Raw genomic sequence first — 21,256 nt, 5'->3', positions numbered from 1 at the left:
ACTTTTCAATCCCACCTCCCCCTTCCTTAAGCCTCCTTCTTTGAAACACTAAATGAAAAAGCGGAGCGTAAAGAGCGACTCCAGGAGAGACAGTGTTTTGATGGTCTATAAATGGTGCATCATCAAAGTGTATGCGTGTGTGTTTTCCTCGAAAAAAATAAATAAAATGAGACAGAGTGGGGGTCGCTTCAAAATCAAAGGCCTCTACCCCCTGTTAGATGTTGGGTAAAGGGAAAGTGAAAAAAGTCTCATGCTGTTTTCTTATCAGCGTTCCTCTGTTAGTCTGCAAATGAACTGCTGATACAGATTAATGAGCTATAACCCATCTTCCCTTATTTTGTTGCAGGTTCCTAGCTGCTTCACTGACTATGTTAGCGCCGTCTGCGTTAGTCTGACAGGGTCACACTACATTACAAAGCAGCCTCATTTGCCTCTTTATCTGTTCTAACAGATGGACTATCAGCGCCTGAGCCTGTGTGACCCTGGGGTGATGGCAAGGTAATGTGACACTGAGTGGACGTAGATCATTACTGGGTTAACAGGAAGGCTACAGACCACAGCCTTATGCTTCCCATCATTTTCCTAAGCAATATTCTGCCGTTGTGCAGCACATGCCGGCAGATAAAGCGAGACAAATGAGACATGGCGAGGGGTGAGGAACGTGCCTGAGCTAAGTGACAGAGAGACAAAGAAGCAAGAGGATGCGGAGAGAAAGACAGTGGAGGAGAAAGCAGATGGAGGGTAAAGCGACAACATGGAGAATTCAGAGATATGAGAAGGGAGGAGGAGCTGAAGGGGAAAAAAAAATAGTAAAGGTAACGTGTGAAGAGTGTAAAGAAAATAGGAGGAGGAGTGGGAGCAAGACCTTAATCTTAATTAAAGTGAAGGATATATGGCTGTTGTTTAGAAGCCACAGGGGAAATGCACATTTACTCATTTGGCAGCTTTGCTCCTCAGGCATGCTGGTTTCACTGTGATATCATCCAGAGCTGTGCCATTAAAAGATTTAATTTTGCATTGAGTGACAGCTAGAATAGGATGGCGAGGAAAAGAAACTCATTTTATGTATTCATGTTTCATAAACTTCCTCCAAACTGGAACTGGTATGCTCCACTACTGAATAAATTCTTGTAAATGCTTAAGCATTGTCCTTCAATAAAACATATTACCAGATAAAATGTATATATTAAACAAATGACATTTCATTAATTTTAGTATAAGGCCAATGGAAACAGTGAATGCTGTATTTGATACCTTTCAGTTTTAGTCTTAGTAAACCATTTTTTCCCTTGTGCGGTGTTACACACACACACACACAGAGAGAGAGAGAGAGAGAGAGAGAGAGAAAAAGAGAGAGAGAGAGAGAAATAAAATGAGCTAAAAGCTATCACAAATTGTTTTTCTTCATTTAGCCACTAGACATATTTTTAATAAATAATCTTTGTTTTTGTAAAGACACTTTTTAAAGTTTCATGTCGTCCCTTTGCCAAATGCTGACTAACTGCCATTATTGACATCAACTCTGTCAGATCAATGGCATTTAATTTCTTTTATCTTCATGTTTTGGTCCATTGTACTCCAAGTGTGTAACGGCTGATACTGGACATTTAGTCAAATTTAAAATCAGATTTGAGTCTCTTGTACATTGTCTTTTGAGCAAGCTTGAATCAGTAAAGGTTCCTGTGTGGCTGAGCTGTGTATGGTACTGAGCATTGGAGGATGGTGGTAAGAGCTCTTGTAGGTGTTGTAGTGGTTGTAGTGCTCCAGAGGGGGCAACGATAGGTGTCTCTCCATAGCAGCAACACCTGCAAGCTCTTCTTCAACAGTAATGACCTCCATAGAGGAGGCAGGGCCATCGGGATCCTGCTGGTTGTGTTGCTTCCTCATCTTGTAGAAAATAACCAGCAGAACAGCAGCCATGAGTGTGATGGCCACGAAGCAGCCAATGATAATCTTAGTGGTTTTCATCACCTCATCCAGGCCATTGAGGGCTCTCTCTCCATCCACATCAAGAACTGGAATGGTGTAAGTCCGCTCTGTGGTCCTTGGTGAAGCAGGAGTACCTTTTGTTGTTGAGGAAGACACCCAGCCAAATGGGGGAAGTGGTGTTTGGCTATCATCCCCGATGGTCTCAGTGGTCTCCACTGTGACTGTGGTAAAATAGGTCACCCCGCTGTTTTCCACAGAAGTGACATTAAGCACAGCAGAGGCAGAAATGTTGCCTGCTGTGTTGCTAACCATACAGGTGTAAGTCCCAGTGTCCTGCATTGTGACGCTAGTAAAGTTCAGTGTCCCGTCATTGAGGACAGACAAACGCACTTTATAGGCCCCATGAGTCACCAATGAGCCATTTGGTGTAAACCAGCTGATGGAGGTCACCGAGCTTGTACGACATTTAAGCTCTGCACCCATGCCTTCAGTCACATTCAAGTCACTGGGTGGCTCCACGATAACAGGAACATCACACTGGAAGTAGCTGTGGTCCAGTTCTCCAATGTAGCGACCTTTCAAGGCTGAAGGAGTATGGCAACGTGCACAGCAGCTGGTATTGGCTGGTACAGTTTCCTTCAGCCACCAGCTGAGCCACAAAATGTCACAGTTGCAGTTCCAAGGATTGTGATGGAGGTGGACTCGCTCTAAGCGGTGCAGCGGTGTGAAGAGGTCATGTGGTAGAAATGTAAGGTTGTTATGAGCAAGATTGAGCTCCACCAGTGACTGAAGGTCATCAAAGGAATTCCTCTCAATAGTTTGGATCTGGGCATGCATCATCCACAGCTTCTGGAGGTTCACTAACCCTGTAAATGAACTGGGCTTGACAACAGAGAGCTGATTCCCTGACATTTCTAGCTCTTCAAGCCTTACCAAAGGTAAAATTTTGGGGATCTCTTTGAGGTTGCACATTCCCAAGTTCAGGTAGCGCAGGTTGCTCAGGTCCTTGAAAGCCCCATCAGAAATGTAGGAGAGACGTTTGAGCTCACCTAGATCCAGCCTTCGAAGTGAGGGGACCCGGTTGAAGGCATGAGATGGTATACTTTCGATGGGGTTGTTTCTTAGCCACAATTCCTTCAGCTTGGATAAGTACTCAAACGCTCCATTGGGGATTGTCGTGAGCCGATTATCAAAGAGCTCCAACGTGTTGAGGCTAGCCAGCCCATTGAAGGCGCCAATTTCAATGCTGCGGATGTGATTCTTGCTCAGTTGCAGGATCTCCAGATGGCGCAGATGTTTAAAACTGTCCACCTTGATTACCTGAATGAGGTTATCCTGGAGGTTCAGGTAACGGGTGTTGGTAGAAATGCCATCTGGAACATCCCGTAGACTGCGACGTGTGCATATGACTTTGCTGAATTGGTTACTGCATGAGCAGACAGAAGGACAGGTCTGAGCACGAACCAGCCCAGCCACCACCAGGATCTGAAGGGCCAAAAGCAGCACAAAGAGGGGGTTGGATAGTGCCCCCTTCAGCCTACGACCTCTCATTGTCTGGCGCTGGAGGGAGGAGATCATTGTGTTCAGCATTCATAGTTCATCTGCTGTTTGTGTTCTCTGTAACAAGAAAAAAAAAGAAAAAAAGAACAAGGTTAACTAACTAAAAAAGTCGCACAGAATAAATTGCAGGTTATGGCCTATACACTTTGTCAATAGAACATTAACTAGCCAACACATTTACTCGTTAATGCTTCTCAAAAATGAACATTTGCTTTTTTCATATATATATATAAGTGCAAACTGAATATCTTTGTATATTTAAACTGTTTGGTCAGATGATTGAACTTGGAGCACTGAGAAATTGTAACAGGCATTTGTTTTTCACTCTTTATTTATTTATTTTTTTTACTTGAAACCTGAATTATTGAATAAATTTATATAGTCCATCATGCAAAGAATAATGAAACAACAAGACCAAGAATTTAAAGCCTAAATTAATTGTCAGTATTATACATTTGTGTATTAAAACATGTTTTGTTTTTTTTTAGCTCCTCAACTCTGGACTGTCCCAGATTTTCAGACTTCACAGAAGCCAACACATTTACACCAGAGACTGAAAATGGAAAATGAGAACTTAGTATCTGCATCCCATCAGAGCCCGACCTGCAAATTTCTTGTAAGCCCCCTTCTCACTGGCATCATAAGTCAGGAATTATTTAATAGAGAAAAAAGCCTTAGTCATAAAAATTTCAAAAGAAGTGCAATCCATTGGAGTCATTGGGACCCTTTTTTTTTTTTTTTTTTCAGTTGAAGACAAGTCATTAACATCGAAGCATTATGCTCAGTGAATATGGCACAGCACTGTCACACACACTATGTGTCTGTCCAAAACATTACCAAGAAGTCTGCAAAAAGCAATGAAAAAGCAATGTTGGCAAGTCCATTTCTTCTTGAGTTTTTTTTACCCTATAGTCTGAATATTGATGTTGAGCATTTTATCATATTAATTTTCTAGGGTTAAAAAAATTAATTACACAATTAATGCTTTTTTCTTATTCAAAGCAGTATTCCAGGCCTGTTTACTTTTCATTACGATCCAATTTATAGTTCAAGAGTGTGAAGAGGTCTCATATTGTCCTTAAATAACTATAGCAGAATTTATTATCTCCCAAACCAAGTGACTAACAAGAAACTCGTTACTCTGCTATCTTAGATTAGATTAAATTGGATTAGATTAATCCATTCAGCCAACATATCTACTTTAGGAATATGCCTGAGTATGCTGAAGATAAAAATAGACTGCAAGATTCATACACATACAGTACAGTACAGCATGTACCTCCCACTTTCACACTGCAGTGTAGATGTGGTGTTATTGCCACTCATTTTTTCTGCCCCCAATGATGGTAACCTACAATAAATCCATACATGCAGTATAACAAACATACCATATATGTACTCAAAATACACAAAGTGACAGCGTTGTGTCAAGCTCTGCTGTCAAGTGATACATACATCATCCTTCAGTGCACTTAATGCCTTCACCAACAGCAAAGCACTCTAGACTTTTGCAAAAAACATTAACCTTGCCTACCAGCTTCTTATATTTAAGTATTCTCCTTGTCTCTTCTTGGCTCTTCTAACTGAAGTTATCTGTTAATCATATCTTTCCATCAACCCACCAGCTAGGAGACACAAGTATATTATGACAGGTGTTTTCTAAACTGTAAAAAATTGTTAACTGAGGCGGAAATGTTCTCCGGTGAGGATGAGTGGCTGACTTAATCAGTAGCAATGAGTCTACATGTGGCTTGGTTTTGCACCAGCCAGTCTGTCATGATAGCTGTGATGTAGTGAGGCTGTGGAGAGATGCGCCTCTGCTGGGGAATCAGATAGAATAAGGCCTCCCACTGGCAGGAGCTCATTTTGTTCGGCTGGAATTACAACAACCCTGCACTGCCACCTAAGAGAAGAAAATGTCAGACATGGCAAACACACTAATACTGATTATTTGCTGTCAATAAAACATCACAGTTTGCACTTCCACTTGAATGCTTAAGGAAAAGTGCATGTCATTGCCACTCCTGGAGCAATTGTACCTTTGGCCACATGACTTACTCATAAATCATTTGATCTAAATTTATTGTATCAGCACAGAATGTCTCATTCCATAAAGTGATGGGACATATATTGCAGAAGGAAAGGAAAATTCCACAAACATCCTTCCTCCCTTTGTTGGTGCAACACTGCATGGATTAATTTCATCTAGGCTCGCTCAACATGTATTCAGAGGCACTGAAAGCAGTGGCTGCTTACATCTAAAATCCTGCCAGCAACATAAAAACACACCCACCCTTACTTTACTGCTTCTGCACCAGCAGTCACTGGCATTGTGTCTGACACCACTGTGATTTGCCAAATGCATTTGTTATAATGAGTTTGTTGGGAAAGTGCTAGGGTAACATATGTCTCAATCAAGGTGTACACAGCAAGGAGAGCATTTAAATTACAATGTCAGATGATTAGAGTCTGTCAGTGTTACACATTTGAAGCAACAACATTTTACTCCAACTAGGAAAATGTGCTATCGTGGACATTTCCGCACACAGGGGAAGCAAACTTGGCACAAACGTCTAGACACTGAACACTTTCCAGTCAAGAAATTTAGTACTAATGTCTCTTTTGTAGTCTAAATGAGTGAATATGAGAAGAAATATGTTGAAACTTCTCCACACAAATCAAACTGATGGGAATCTTTGAGGATGAAATGCAACAAGAAATGTTTCATTATGGAATAATTTGCATTTGTTGGCAGCTGCTCCCCTCAGACAGAGTTAGTAAGTGGGGAACTTTGGATTGTGTTGTGCACATTTGCATTTCCACTTTTCCACAAAAATGCTTACGTTCATTAAGTATCGTGTCAATCTCATAATCATCTTAAGATCATCATTACTGATGTCATTCTATGATATTCATGTTTTCGTGTTCCTTTATTAAATGTAACAGTAAAATACCTAAAGTTACTTGAAAGAACAATAAACAAAACTGACTTCAGTATTACTGCATTACTTACTTAGTGCATTAGGGAGAAGTGGAAGCCCCTAAACAAAGTCAAACCAAATTAAGTCACGTTGTTTGTTATACAATTACTAATCAGCCATTTGCAGCTGATCTGGTGTATATGAAATTGATAGAGTGGATAAAATATGAAGTGATATGAAATGTGGCAAGTCTCTCATCGTGCTAGATAAAAGAAGCCTGTGGCCACGGACAGGGCTGTCTGATGAACTGGATATCATCTTACTAATTCATTCAACACATTAGTGATTCACTGCATTTGCATACGTTTGTTGCATGTCTTGTTTTTAACATTGTGCTGCTGTGTAACCTCACAGGCCATCTGGGTCTTATAAGACCTGAGCACAGATGATGTGCCTTGAAGTTGCAGATGGGCAAAACTGGCTTGCCAGACATGGTTGGAAAGTGTCAAACAGTGTTTGAAAGTGTCAAACAGTGTTGGAAAGTGCCATATTATTTAAGTATTATATTAGCATATGCTCTGTATAATAGCCTGCAACCAATAAACAACACTGATATACAACAGTATACATACAATGATTCTGATTTAGAAATTTACATTTTCCTTATTTTCCACAAAGAAAGAGTGCCCGTATATCTCTGACATTCAGGTCAAAGCTCATGATGCAAATTTGGATGCAAAAAAGATTTGCATGTACACAAACGCACTGTGTCTTTCTCTTTCGTTTGCCAACCTTACTCAAAGGGGTCAAGAGTAAATTGTTGGAACTATGCCAACATCATCTACTGTTATTCACATCTAAGTATTTTCAGAATTGTAATCTGTTTTGTGTTCTTATATAGCTAAATAGCAAAATATAATAAATTATTCACAAATTATTTTGCTAATTAATTTATTGTTTCCACCATTTTTAACACTATCCCAGCCAACTATTTATACGACAGTGTAAAATTCATAGAACAAAAATATTTTGGGGAGTCTTGAATTATTACTGTGTAATGAATGGTAATTTAAAGCAATACTCTGGTGGGGGAATGCCTTAAAAGCAACAACGCCAAACATTTCTTGGTGTCAGCTTTTCAAAGGTCTTTATGCTGATAATAAAGTTTATTTATTTGGACTGCAGTTTCTGATGTAAAAGAAGCAAGTTGACCACAGCACATTCCTGTGAACTGAAGAAAATAACTGTCAGCTTAAATAATAATTAAAATAATAATCATCCATTTGATAATTGCTAAAAGACTGGCGTGCAGCTTTGTGCCTGAAGTGCTGTTATGCTGATCAGACATAAACATTAGTAGCGTATATGTATATGTAAACATCCCAACAATAATTACTCGTTATGTTGAGTTTGTAATTAGATTTTGCAAGCGTGACCATGTTTGCGCTGCTACATGTTGTCAGTGGGAAGACTGCTAGACTTTTAAATCCAACATTATAAAACATTTCTCTCTTTGCTGCAGTGCGTGTGCATGCTGGCGTGCATTTTTGTCCCTGAGGGTATGGAGAGGGGACGTGGGGAGGGGGGGGGTGGTGCAGCTTTAAAATCTGGCACTGAAGGCCAACATAACTAGCGGCCGTCACTGACATGCAGACTGGAAGTGCTTCACTCTCCAGTTTTGCTTAACCTGAAAGAAAGGCAATTCCCCTTCTTCCATCTTGGCCTCAGTACTCTCAGTGCTGGTGTTAGGGAAATAAATCTGCAAATGCTGCTGGGCGCTGCTGACTTATCAGTCATACGCTATTCTTATAAGAGGAATGGAAATGATGGCTGGACATGTCTCAGACAAGCAAAATAAATGTTTTCTTGAATATTTTTCATTCTATCAGTGTGGTATTACCCAACACGTTTGTTTGGTGTCGTGTCGGTCATTTTTAAACTGTGTCTGTGTCTGGATCTAGGGGCCGATTGTATAGCCCACTGGCCTCACCGAAGCTGTAATGCATATGGTTTGTGCCACATCTGTTTTTTTCTCCAGCTGTTTTTAAATTGCCTGTATTTGCCTGGCTGGGTCAGTTGTTGACCAAGCAACTCTTTGCTCAATACCTGAAAAAGATTTAGAAGCCGCTGCTCCAACACAGTGAAGCTTAGGTCAAGAAAACAAAAAGATTTAAATTACATTTTAGCGCTGATTATGTCTTTAGCGAAACCCTTTGTTCTGTATTACTTTCATAGGTAAAATACCCAGAATGGAATAGAGAAGACATACCTGTGAGGTAAGCAACATGTAAATAATTATTTTGGAACTGGCAGCAGCTAACAAAATTTTAAAGGACCACTTTAAAAACACATCAGATCTCAAAAGGGGAATAAAAAAAATCATGCTGGATATCTATACTGATATGGACTGGGTAATGTGTTAGGAATCAAATGATGCCACATTGTGTGATGGAAATGAAAATTATCAACATACAGAGAGCTGAATTCAGACACCCCAAAATTAAAGTGAAAAAAATGATGCAGCAGGCTAGTCCATTCTGATTAAATTTCATTGCAGCAACTCAAAATGGTACTCAGTAGTTTGTGTGGCACCCACATGCTTGTATGCATGCCTGACAACGTCATGGCATGCTGCTAATGAGACGACGGATGGTGTCCTGGGGGATCTCCTCCCAGATCTGGACCAGGGCATTACTGTGTGCCTGGACATAATGTCCCTGAGGTGTTCTATTGGAATTAGGTCAGATGAGCGAGAGGGCCAGTCAATGGTACTCATTGGACCTGCCAATTCTGGTGTTCTATCAGGCTCCATGGTGCCAGGCAGTGAGCACAGGGCCCACTAGAGGATGTCAGGCCCTCAGGCTACCCTCATGAAGTCTGTTTCTGATTGTTTGGTCAGAGACACACCAGTGGCCTGCTGGAGGTCATTTTGTGGGACTCAGGAAGGCTCATCCTGTTCCTTCTTGTACAATGGAGCAAATACTGGTACTGCTGATGGGCTAAGGACCTTCTACAGTCCTGTTCAACTCTCCTAGAGTAACTGCCTGTCTTCTGGGATTTCTTCCATGCTCCTGAGACTGTGGTAGGAAACAGAGCAAACCTTCTGGTAATGGCACGTATTGATGTACCATCCTGGAGGAGCTGGACTACCTCATGCTACCAGTAGTGACACTGACCCCAGCCAAATGCAAATCTAGGGAAAAAACAGCCAGAAAAGATGAGGAGGAAAGAATATCGTTGTCCTCCACCATTCCTGTTTTGGGGGTTGTCTCATGGTTTCCACTCTAGTGCACCTGCTGTTAATTTCATTAACACCAAAGCAGCTGAAACTGATTAACAACCCCCTCTGCTACTTAACTGACCAGATCAATATCCCAGAAGTTTGACTGACTTAGTCCTATACTCAGATCAAAAAGTTTTCCTTCATTTATTTTTTTAACTGTGTATTTAATTTTCAAGGTGATGAAAGCAACGTCCTTGAAAGAACTGCACTGTACAACTATACGGAGCCACAATATTACATTTAAAAGAGGTTCAAGAAATACAACTTGTTACACATTCTATTCACATTGAGTTGAAAGCAGATTTAGTTGCAGATTTAGCTATAAACATGGGGGGGGGGGGGCAACAGTAGTGGGTTATGCTTTGATTTTTTTTTTTTTCTCTTATCTTGTGTGGAGAGATGAGCAAAGTGCTTCATAAATGAATGGCTGCCAGGGTGCTGGTGAAAAGATGGAATGGCTCTATATAGCCATAGGGTAAAGGATGCTATGACGACTGCAGGAGCACTCTAGATTTATTAAAGTTGAATGTGTTCACACTGACCCCTTTTTCATCCTAAAGCGGCATTGATTGATTGATTTTGTTCTCGACGGAGGAAAAAGACTCAGAACAACCTTGCAAGTATGTTGACATAACACACAAAACTGAGGAATTTATCTATTTATCTATCCATCTACTTACATTCAAGGTCACGGGGCACTACAAATATAATTATGGTGATTCTTAACACAGATGCAGAGTTGTGGCAGTTCTGTATTTTCTAATTTATTTTTATTTTTACTTCACTTTGAATTTTTGATGTTGGCTCAGTTTAGTTTTTATTATTTGAAAATGTTTAGCTTTACTTCAGTATTATTTGTTTCAGTAGTTTTATTTTTTTTAAGGATTAATGTATGGAGGACCTATGATTTAGGAAAATCAGTATAGGTTCTACAAAAAAAACACAGAAGCTCTTGAGAACAGTTGAATCGTAGCCTTGTAGACATCCAAAGTCTTAACAAAGATTTCCATTCTCCAGTCATCCATTCTTTTCTGCTTATCCTTTTCAGGGTCGCAAAAACAAGGATATTTCCTCTATATTTTTTAGTTTAGTTTTCCAAGTTCATAAAGTTATTTCCGTCATTATTTTCAGTTACTTTTTACCTGTTGTTCAACCCCTATGGAACACACAGATCAGTTTACCCTGCCCAGGATAGGGTTACCGGGGCCCCATCCTGGGGAGGGAGCTTGAGGGAGAGCGCCTGGTGGCCGGGCATTAGCTCATGGTGCCCAGCCAGGCGCAGCATGAAGAGGAAACGTGGGCCCACCCTCCTGTGGGTCTAAGTCTGAGGCCATGGTCCTCAGTCAGAAAAGGGTGGTGTGTCCACTCTGGCTCAGGGGTGAGTTGCTGCCCCAGGTGGAGGAATTTAAGTATCTCAGGGTTTTTTTTTACGAGTGACAGGAGAAGAAAGCGGGAGATTGACAGATGTATTGGGGCTGGGGCTGGGGCTGCAGTGATGCGGATGCTGCACCGGTCTGTCATGGTGAAGAGGGAGAAAAGCATGAAAGCAAAAATGTTTTAATTTTTAGGTTTAGTTTGAGTTAACTCTAAAAACCTTGTGTAGATGTCACCAATGTACTGGTGAATGTAAGTAAAAAGTGATCCATAACTAGCCAAGGAAGCTTTGGTTGTTCCATGCAGAAAATGGGAACAGACAATAATCTCAGTCTCGTGAGAGAAAAGGTGGTACAGTTGACCCTCTGACCCAAGCTTAACCTTTGCTATCCCTTCAGGGGAGCCGTGCTCCCAGATGGTATCATATTATTGAAAACCACCACGTATTTTGATGACCAGGCTCATTTTCCACAGTCAGTGATGGAAGAGATTAAATTAAAGGAAAGGCAGAATTGAAAGCAATCAAACTGCCATCTGGAATTATAGTCAGACAGACAATCACTGTGGGGACAAAAACCTATAGACACATTTTCATTTGCCATCAGGCAATATGTTATGATATTATGTCTGAAAACAGAACAAAAGACATTTTTAATTAATCTGTTGTTTCTTGTGAGGAATGTAATATAATTATCAGGAAACCAGCCATTTTACCCTATAGACTGATGATTGCTGTATGAGCTCTATTCTGACCACCATTATTGATTTTTTTTTTTTTTGTATTAGCATAAATCACTTTGTAATTGTAGTTTTGAAAGTGCTGTAAAATAACTTGATGAATGCTTAGTCTCAGTGGGACCTGATGAGATGAAGGCACACTGCTTATCAAATTTATTAGACCACCTGTCATAAAAACAAAACAAAATAAAAACCCCCCCAAAAAAATATTTTAGAAATCTGTCCAAAATACCCATTTAAAATGAAAAATTACATTTTTATACCAAAATTTGAGCTGTCTCACTGGAGTTTCTCCAACAAGTCAGAAATTAATCAAGCATAACATTCAACCACTAAAACGAATTTTTCTGTTCAGGAATACAAGTGAATAACTACAATTTTGCACCTTAATCAAAAGAATAATAATTGGGCACCCAGGTGGCTTGGGGGGGAAGGGGGTGTCCAGGGTGTACCCCGCCTCTCAACACCCCTGCAATCCTGAATTGGATAAGTGGAAGAAAATGCATGGATGGATGTTAATGAGGGTTTTTCAAATCTAAAAACCATGAAACAGATGAAAATTAAAAGCCATGCAGCTCATTTGCTCCCAAAGATAAAATATATATATATATAATTATATGCATATATGTTAATGATAAATTATACAGTTTTAAATTACAACAAATTGCTTTTGTGAGTTTCCTTAACTGCAACAGTTATCAGTAGTTTTTTTGTGTTATGGTGTTACAGTGCTGTCCTGTATGTCTTTTCATGTGCCATAGGATGCTTTTACTTCTGACTCCTTTGACTTTAGTACTTCTCAGTTTGTTGTGAAGCAAAATTACAGGTGTGAAACCTCCTCTAGGCTATGGTCATGTCCAAATGCTGAACCCTATACTGACTAAAAGAGGCAATCTCGGTCCAGGTCAAACTGAACTTCTAGTGTGAAAATGTCTTTTTTTTTGTATCTTTCAGAGTTTCACATCAATTACAGGAAGTATGGCAGGGTGTCAGAACTGAAAAAAAGTGTAAATAAGCCACAGTAGCCCATAAGGAGAGGAGGAGATATCATTTTTAGTTGACATATGGTCCAAAGATGCTGGTGATGATGGCAGGACTTCAGTATGTCATTAAATGCTCTTTAACAGGCTCACATAACTAACTAGACAGTTCGACTAACTATAACTATCCAAATGAATACAATGTAATAAAAACATGAACCTTGATTGGGCTATGGCTCAGGCTTCTGCAAAAGGCCCATGATTTCAGATAAGTAGAGGGATGTTGTTAACTTGTGCCAATACTAGAACAAAGGAAAGCAAGAGTGTAAAGAGACACCTTTCAATAATTCAATTCCTATTCACGTATTACCTTATGTTGCCTCCATTATGATAATTACATGAGCTAAGTAATCTGCAGGGACCTCCATGTTCAAATGCACTCTGCCAAGGCTCTGTCTGGTCTCTGCAAAGGGATTAAAACAGGATGCCCTAGGTGGCAGACTGACTGAATGCGAGGGCACTCTTAGTATTCGTGTCACTTGTCTAACCCACCAATCTGCTCCCATGACTGCGCCTCTAAAGAGAGAGATCTGCAGGACCGGCCAACTGTAGGTGGAAGGGCATCGGGGCAGAGTCGGGGATGATTGAACTGAATGAAAACATGGCACAGTGCAGTATGTTAGTATGACTCAAGCAGTGGTGACAGTCTTGATACTTGGTTGCACACATATGGATTAACACTTTCACTGGAAAAAAAAATAGATTTGGTAACCAGAAAACTGTGAAGAAGCACATTCCCTTCACATGCTGTGCACAAAGGCAGGTAGCAGTCTGCAGTAGGTAGGCTGAGTACACAGAGCCCTCAGCGGTGACTAAATAATGATCTGCACAGACCCCATACGTTTACTTATTAGCATAGTTAGACATAAGATTGCTTTGTGTGACTAGTGATGTAGTAAGGAGAAAAGTTGGGCTACCAGCAAAGAATCTGGAATGAATTTGTACCTTTATTTAAAAGATGAAGTATTAAGCATTTACTTGAAAGGTGCCGCATTACAGTGATGCTCCCGTTACACTGTATGCCGATCCGAATGTGTTAGTGAATGCAATTTCTTTTAGGTTTGCAAGCTGAAGCCAGAAGACCTGGAAACTGCATTTTAATTATATAACACTGTAAACTGAGAATTTTCATGGACATGGATAAAGTTTGCAATTTACCAGAATCCTTGAGATTTCTACCCCACAGTGGCATATCACTAGTATAGCGGTATTCCAATGCCTCCAAAGGACTAAAATGCTGGCATTCATTGTTAGTATTGAGAAAGACAACAGTGTTGCATTAAAAATTACACAATAGCAATGTAGCTTCAATGGCCAGTCTTGGCAGGTTGCCACTCCCTGCAAAACGCAGAGTGCTTGAAGGGATTAGTTCACTGAAGTGTCCTCTGTTCAGTCACAGCTATTTGCCAATGAATTCCGGCCATTCTAGTTTGCAAATTGACTAAATAGCACAAGTTGCAGACAGATCTCTCTGGAGCTTTTGTGTTCATGTTGGGGTGAAAGGAGAGCGACAACAGATGACACTATACGTGGGCCAGGCTTTTGTTCTTTTGTTTAAGATTGCTGCCCATCAGTGCGTTACCGTCTTTCACTGAAAATCCCTTCCATGGATTCTGGCCTTTGTCTGTCGGTATGTGAGGAGTCATTTACACATCTCTAAGTGAAAAGCTAAGACCATTATGTGGTCACAGGTCTCTATGCTGAGGCACAGTTGGCATGAAGATTGGTCTTATTACAGTCTCTTTATTTATTTATTTTTTTGGCACAGTTTCTGAAACACTAGTTACAATACACGTGTGCACCTAAATAATATTTAGATTATATTAATAGTGTGAAATTATAGTATCATCTTCTAAACTTCTGGCTTTGTGTACAATTACGCCGCTGGAAATAACTTATTCAAAGATTAGATTTTAAAATACTTTCTAAGAAAAGCTACTCTTGATTTTAAAAAGATGTCTAAATTTAATATATTTATTTTTGCTTAACCTGCAATGTTGATGAAATAAAATATCAAAATTAGAAAACAAGCATCTGCTCACACCCCGATAAACACCTAAAATCACTACATCAAAACAGCAATAACAGGACTGAAAAGATGTCACTGAAGATTGTGTCTCTTTTTCTCCCTACTTGAGATTATTATCCAAGTCATTCTATAAGCAAGTCTTGCCATCGATCTCGGTATCCATCTTGGGAATGCCTCTGGGCAGTTATTTTGAGCTGACAAAAACCAACCCGCTTTTGAAATGAATGGTTCAAGAGTCACAAATGGAGCAAAGCAAACCTAACACACACACACACACACACACACACACACACACACACACACACACACACACACACACACACACACACAAGTGTGTTTTGCTATCTTTGTGGGGAATTTCCATTGACTTCCATTCATTTCTACAGCCTAAACCTTACCTTTACCCTTTTCATATCCCTAACCATCACATACCTAACCCTAACCCTAACCTAAACTCAATTCATACCTTAGCCCTAACTCTGACCCCTGACCCAAAAACAGGGTTTCCCCTTGTGGGGACAAGGTTCCAGTCCCCACAAGGAGCAATTGGTCCCCACAACGTAGTATATGTCAGGAAAATTGTCCCCACAAGGTATTATAAACATACGCACACACACACACACACACACACACCTAACATGTCTCACTCCCCCTGTATTATATACCAAATAAACTATTCAAAGTTAGAGGTATATATAAGATGAATATTTCCCATCTTTCGCTTTTACATGTCAATGGCACTCAAAAAAGGATGACCGCCTTACGTTTCAGCCCCTCCACCTCAGCAAATTAATCTGTACTTACAACCCCAGTTCCAAAAAAAGTTAGGACATGATGGAAACTGATTTGCAAATCTCATAAACTATATTTTATTCACACTAGAACATGGAAAACATATCTGTTTAAACTGAGACATTTTAGTATTTCATGAAAAATCTTGGCTCCTTTTGAATTTGATGGCAGCGAGATCTCTCAAAAAAGTTGAGACGGCGCAACAAAAGGCTGGAAATGTAAGTGGTGTTAAAAAGAAACAGCTGGAGGAACATTTTGCAACTAATCAGGTTAACTGGCAACATGTCAGTAACATGACTGGGTATAAAAAAGAGCATCTCAGAGTGGCAGAGTTTCTCAGAAGTCAAGATGGACAGAAAACTGCATCTACAAATTGTGAACAAACTCAGAATAACATTCCTTGATGTAAAATAGACTTTGGATATCTCATCGCTGACAGTACAAAAGATCATAAAAATATTTTGAGAATCTGGAGAAATCTGTGTAACAGACAAGGCCAGAAATCAATATTGGACGCCTGTGATCTTCTGGCACTCAGGCAGCACCGCATCAGGAACACTTCCAGAAATCAATGTCTGTGAACAAAACATGGACACTGTATCCTCTGGACTACAGAGGAGAGGGACCATCCGGCTTGTTATCAGCACTCAGTTCAAAATCCTGCATCTCTAATGGTATGAGGGTTCATTTTAGCCTATGGAATTGGCACCTTGTACATCTGGAAAGGCACCACCAATGCTGAAAGGAATATAGAGGTTTTAGAGCAGTTAGTTTTTTTCTTTTTTCAGGGAAGGCCTTGCATAGTTCAACAAGCCAATGCTAAAGCGCATAATGCAGCTTTTACAAATGCATGGCTTCATAATAGAAGAGTCCGGGTGCTGACTTGTCCCGCTTTCACTAAGTGAAAACATTTGGCCCACCATGAAATGAAAAACTACAACAAAGAAGACCCAGGACTGTTGAGCAGCTAGAATCCTCTATCAGACAAGAATGAGACAACATTTGTCTCCCAAAAAGTCCAGCTATTCATCTCCTCAGACATTTATGGACCGCTGTTAAAAGAAGGGGGGATGCTACATTGTGGCAAATGCGGAGACGTGTCGTCACCATCCAATTCAAAGTGAGACGATCATTTTCTCAGTTTAAACATTTGATGTGTTTTCTGTGTTCTACTGTGGATAAAATATGGGTTTATAAGATTTGAAAATCTTTGCATTCTGATTGCATTTATATCTTACACAGGGTCCCAGCTTTTTGGAATTGGGTTTGTACAGCTCACCTTATGAAATACATTTACATACATGTTCACTACAGTAGCAATATGCCTGCTACCATGCAGTTAAAACTGTTGTGAACCTAAACTTTGTGCTTTTGGGGAGTTTTCCAATAGAGGGATTCTGTGTCTCTCTGTTATTATGCCTACACAGTATTTAAATGTAATAACACGGGTCAGTTAGGGGTCAAATTTTAAACTACATCTTCATCTTTATGGCTGAAGCGTTTTAATTTAGACTTAATATCACACAGTAAGCTTTCAGTTGGCAAGGAGAATAAAGAAATCATAGAAACAAACAGAAATAAATTGCTCCTCTTGACATGCCTTAGCTGACACACAACTCCTGACTAGCATTAATACGTAATTTTGAACAGAACTTTGCTAAAAAATTTAAAGAGGATTTAACTGCTCTGATTCAAGGGTGGTGAATTACTTCAGTGGTGAGACTTCGGTTGGGCTCAGATCTGCATGCGCTCTGAGGGCAGACGCAGGCACTCATAATCATGTTTGGACTCTTAGAAAATGCCCAAGATGAAAGCTACAAGGAAACATAGGTACTGTATATTTAATGTGCTCCATCATCTGAATTGGACTCAATATTCTAAAAAGCACACAGCATACAATTATCTATATGCTTCCATGAAGAGCATGTAGTGTGCACCTGTGAGACTGTAAGTGGGCTCTTTACACATAATTACACAATTAAATATTACAGTGAAAGTCAAAAATGCAGGGAGAAGAGTGTACATAGATATTCATCAAGAACATGAAGAAGACTAAAAATGACCAACATTTGCTGTGAACTGAACGTGGCAAATATTGAATACTTCTTTTTTTTTTATGTTATCACATTGAAACCTGTTCTAGTTACGGAAAAACATACCGAAAAACATACCACACCGTAAAAAAATGACAATTACAGCAGATGTTTGCATATCTCGGTCAAGGATTATGTGCAAGCTAAACCCTTCTTCCCCAAATTGCTTAACTGACTTGAATAAAATGACAACAGTGTAATACTTCTATTGATCCCTGCAGTGAAACTCTCTTTTCACTTTGCTCCCTCCAGAGGGGTCAGACTATAGGGTCATCTTCACAGAAAGCACCCCTGGAGCTGGCAGCAAGTCTGTGGGGAATCATTGACTTGCTCAAGGGCAGGACAAGTACATGTGCAATGCAAGCACTTCTCCGTGTGGTAGCAGTGGAAGGGCCATCTCAAATCTCTTCTATTTGGAATTTCTTCAAAGAAATTCTCAACATGAGAGGCGCTTAGCGGAGGTTCGATTTTCCTTTTAAGTGACTATTAGGAGACGGCCATGAGGCTGCCTTACTTCGAAGGCAATCTGGTCCTCTGTATAGAACAAAAAGAACAATGGGTAATTTTCAGTGATTTTTTCTTAAAGTATATATCTGCCATATGCCTTGTGGTCATATATGGGTACCTGTCACCATTAATGCTAATTAATATATCATGATTGCAAAAGTAGGCCCTGAACAATGTTCCATGTTGCATATGTGTAGCCATCTAGCTCTTGAAATTACAGAACGCTAAATTCCTTTCATAAAGCAACTAGTCCATCCCACTGCAACGATCTTCAGCTTGGAAATTAAATTCCCTTCGACCAGATTACTATAATTATCTACCTCACAGTGAAGGGTGAGCAGAGGATTAAGGTCTGTTTAAAAATAACCGCCATCCAATATATTTGGACTCAATAAATGAAAGCTGAAGAGCAGACATTTTCTCAGTGGAATGATTTAGATTTTTTTTTTCCTCGCCTCTTCTGCCTTCTCTTTTCTTCCCTCTCTGTTAATCTGCTTTGATAATTCAGCAGTGAATGCATTGCGCTTGGTGGGAGACCGTCTTACAGTCAGACAGAAATCAAAGCAGGGAAAAGGCTGTTATTCAAGTGGCAGTCAACTATTCTGCTGAAAAAAAATGGATCTACACTGTACACAAAGTATTGCATAAAGGTCCGATGTACCAACAGGATGACAAATAATCACCATGAGCCCTATCTTATTTGGTCACTTGGTAGGCTTGGGATTTACGTATATTGCTGCATAATAGTGATTCTGAAGACCACCGCCTCTTTTCTTTTTTTTTTTAAGGTGGTTGAGGACATGTTAATATATTTCTTATGCCAAGCCATTCGCTGAACAGACTAGTTGTGGTTGTGTTGGGTTGTGTTCGCGTTTTCGCATCTGATGGCTGATTGATTGTGTGTAGCCAGTGTTGACAGCGTACAGATGGCAGTCCATCATGTTTTTCTTTCATTATTTGTTCATGGTGAGAAGTTTCAGCTGGCAATGCTAATAAGTTGTTACAAATTGGTGTTGTGTCAAAAATTAGTATCTCCCCAAAAACATGTTTCCCATTTAGTTTGTCCTTGGTATCTGTTTCCTCTTTATTTTGTATCCGTGCTACTGAAATGATATCATAATCGCAAACAAGTGTGATTCTTATTCAATTCTTTGAAAAAACAAACATATGTATTTTACACCTCATGCAATTCTGGCACAAACTGTCAAGAAGTTATTTTATGGAGAAAACGACTTTTACTGAAACTCTCGAAACATCGTCTCGGATCCTCTGTGATATTTTCTTTCCTTCTTTTCATGCCTTCACAGTACTTTAGGCTTGCAATATATTATACCTAATATACTTAATGGTGGACATAAAGAATATTAGCATGAACATGTATGAAACTATGACTCTTTCTTGGACGTTAAACTGAAAAACGGTACAGACACACATTAAACCAGGGATCCTCAAATCCAGGCCTCGAGGTCCGGTGTCCTGCAGGTTTTAGATGTGTCCCTGATCCAACACACCTGAATCAAATATAGAAGTCATTAGCAGGACTCTGGAGAACTTGACTGCATACTGAGGAGGTAATTCAGCCATTTGAATTAGGTGTGTTGGATCAGGGACACATCTAAAACCTGCAGGACACCGGACCTTGAGACCTGGATTTGAGGATCCCTGCATTAAACGGTCCATTGTCTCAACAGTTACGGACCGTGTGTATTTTCAAAGTTACCCTGAGTTAAAATTGCCTTGGGTTATCTTTACATGTTTTTGATATTATTTATGTTTAATCCTGGTTAGCCTGAGGCAAAGCTGTCCAGCCACTGTGATGCCAGTTATTGTTTATCTGAGGTACTGTAGCTTGTTATTCAACTCTTTCATGTGAGACTGAATCAGGCATGTAGCCACTTGACATCAAGCTATTTGTTAACAAACGTGTACTTTGTCCTCTTAATTATTCATGATGCTAGAAAAAAAATATCAATGTATAACTTTGATGACTGCAGCTTAATATATTTTAAAACTGATACTAGTTGATAAGAATGTGATAGCTAAGGGTTGATTTACCACTGGATTATTACAAAATTAAACAAGTTCATTCTAATTATTACCAGATTTCCCGAGAACAAATAATATTTTAGTGTTTGATGTGTAGGTGTGATGGCACATCTCCAAACGCTCGAACATGTGTTTAAATGGTGAAACTTTATGATAAACCAATAGATTTTTGTAAAAGGATTCAACAGGAGATCAATCTTAATCCATCTAGAAAGCCTTCTCTTTTTTGTAACTACGGCGCACTGAGATGTTAACATTAAGCTGATACAACAAATTTGTTTGAAAACTGCTGTTTTCCTATTAATTTACTAGATTTGGAGAAACTTTAGTATTCTGCAGGGTGGTGCTTCTGGATACCTGCTGTTTAATTCGGTCTCCAGCGACTCCTGCACGTAATGTTTTTTTCTTTTTATCTCCCACTAAAACGAAAGTTCACATTACTTGTTTTTGTTCTGCTTTGTAGGTTAGTGTACTACTTTTTTTATTTTTTTTCTAAAACAGTTGCCAGCTGTGTTTCAAAACTATTTTCAGGATGGAGATCCAAAACTCAGAGACCTTGTTTTTGATATCAGTCAGCAACACCTTACCCATTACAACAGCAGCTTTTATATGAAGCTGTCACAAAATGTTACGATGTGTTACTAAAAGCTGCTTGCACAAACAAGCTATTGACTCTTCTTTCCCTTTTCTATGTGTCTCCATTATGAACAGTCCTTTGATTCAGTGTTAGAAGCTTTATATAACTAAAAATACTTGGGAATAGATTGGTATACAGGGGAAAAAACAAAAAAAAACATGACTCCATTTTCCATACACTTGTTGCATTAAGTGCCTAAGGGGGGCTTGAAGTGTATCCCATCATGCGAGGGTGAGAACCACCATGGACAGGCTGCCAGTCTATCACAGTGCTAACACATATAGACAGAGAAACACATTCGCACCTA

The 21,256-nt window shown here is 39.7% G+C and overlaps 1 protein-coding gene across 1 annotated transcript in view; it reads right to left on the bottom strand.

Moving 5' to 3' along the window:
• Positions 1-1,495: 1,495 nt before the first annotated feature.
• The window catches only part of lrrc4cb (leucine rich repeat containing 4C, genome duplicate b), a 40,086-nt gene continuing 20,325 nt past the window's right edge, over positions 1,496-21,256 (bottom strand). The window contains exon 2 of the mRNA XM_030725899.1: positions 1,496-3,546. Coding sequence (XP_030581759.1) covers positions 1,624-3,519 — 1,896 coding nt within the window. The 5' untranslated portion in view covers positions 3,520-3,546 and the 3' untranslated portion in view covers positions 1,496-1,623. The remainder of the gene's footprint in view (positions 3,547-21,256) is intronic.

The sequence above is a fragment of the Archocentrus centrarchus genome, chromosome 3 (assembly GCF_007364275.1).
Source record: "Archocentrus centrarchus isolate MPI-CPG fArcCen1 chromosome 3, fArcCen1, whole genome shotgun sequence".
NCBI lineage: Eukaryota > Metazoa > Chordata > Actinopteri > Cichliformes > Cichlidae > Archocentrus > Archocentrus centrarchus.
The sequence above is the reverse complement of the archived record's forward strand: the minus strand, read 5'-3'. Positions and strand labels throughout refer to the sequence as shown.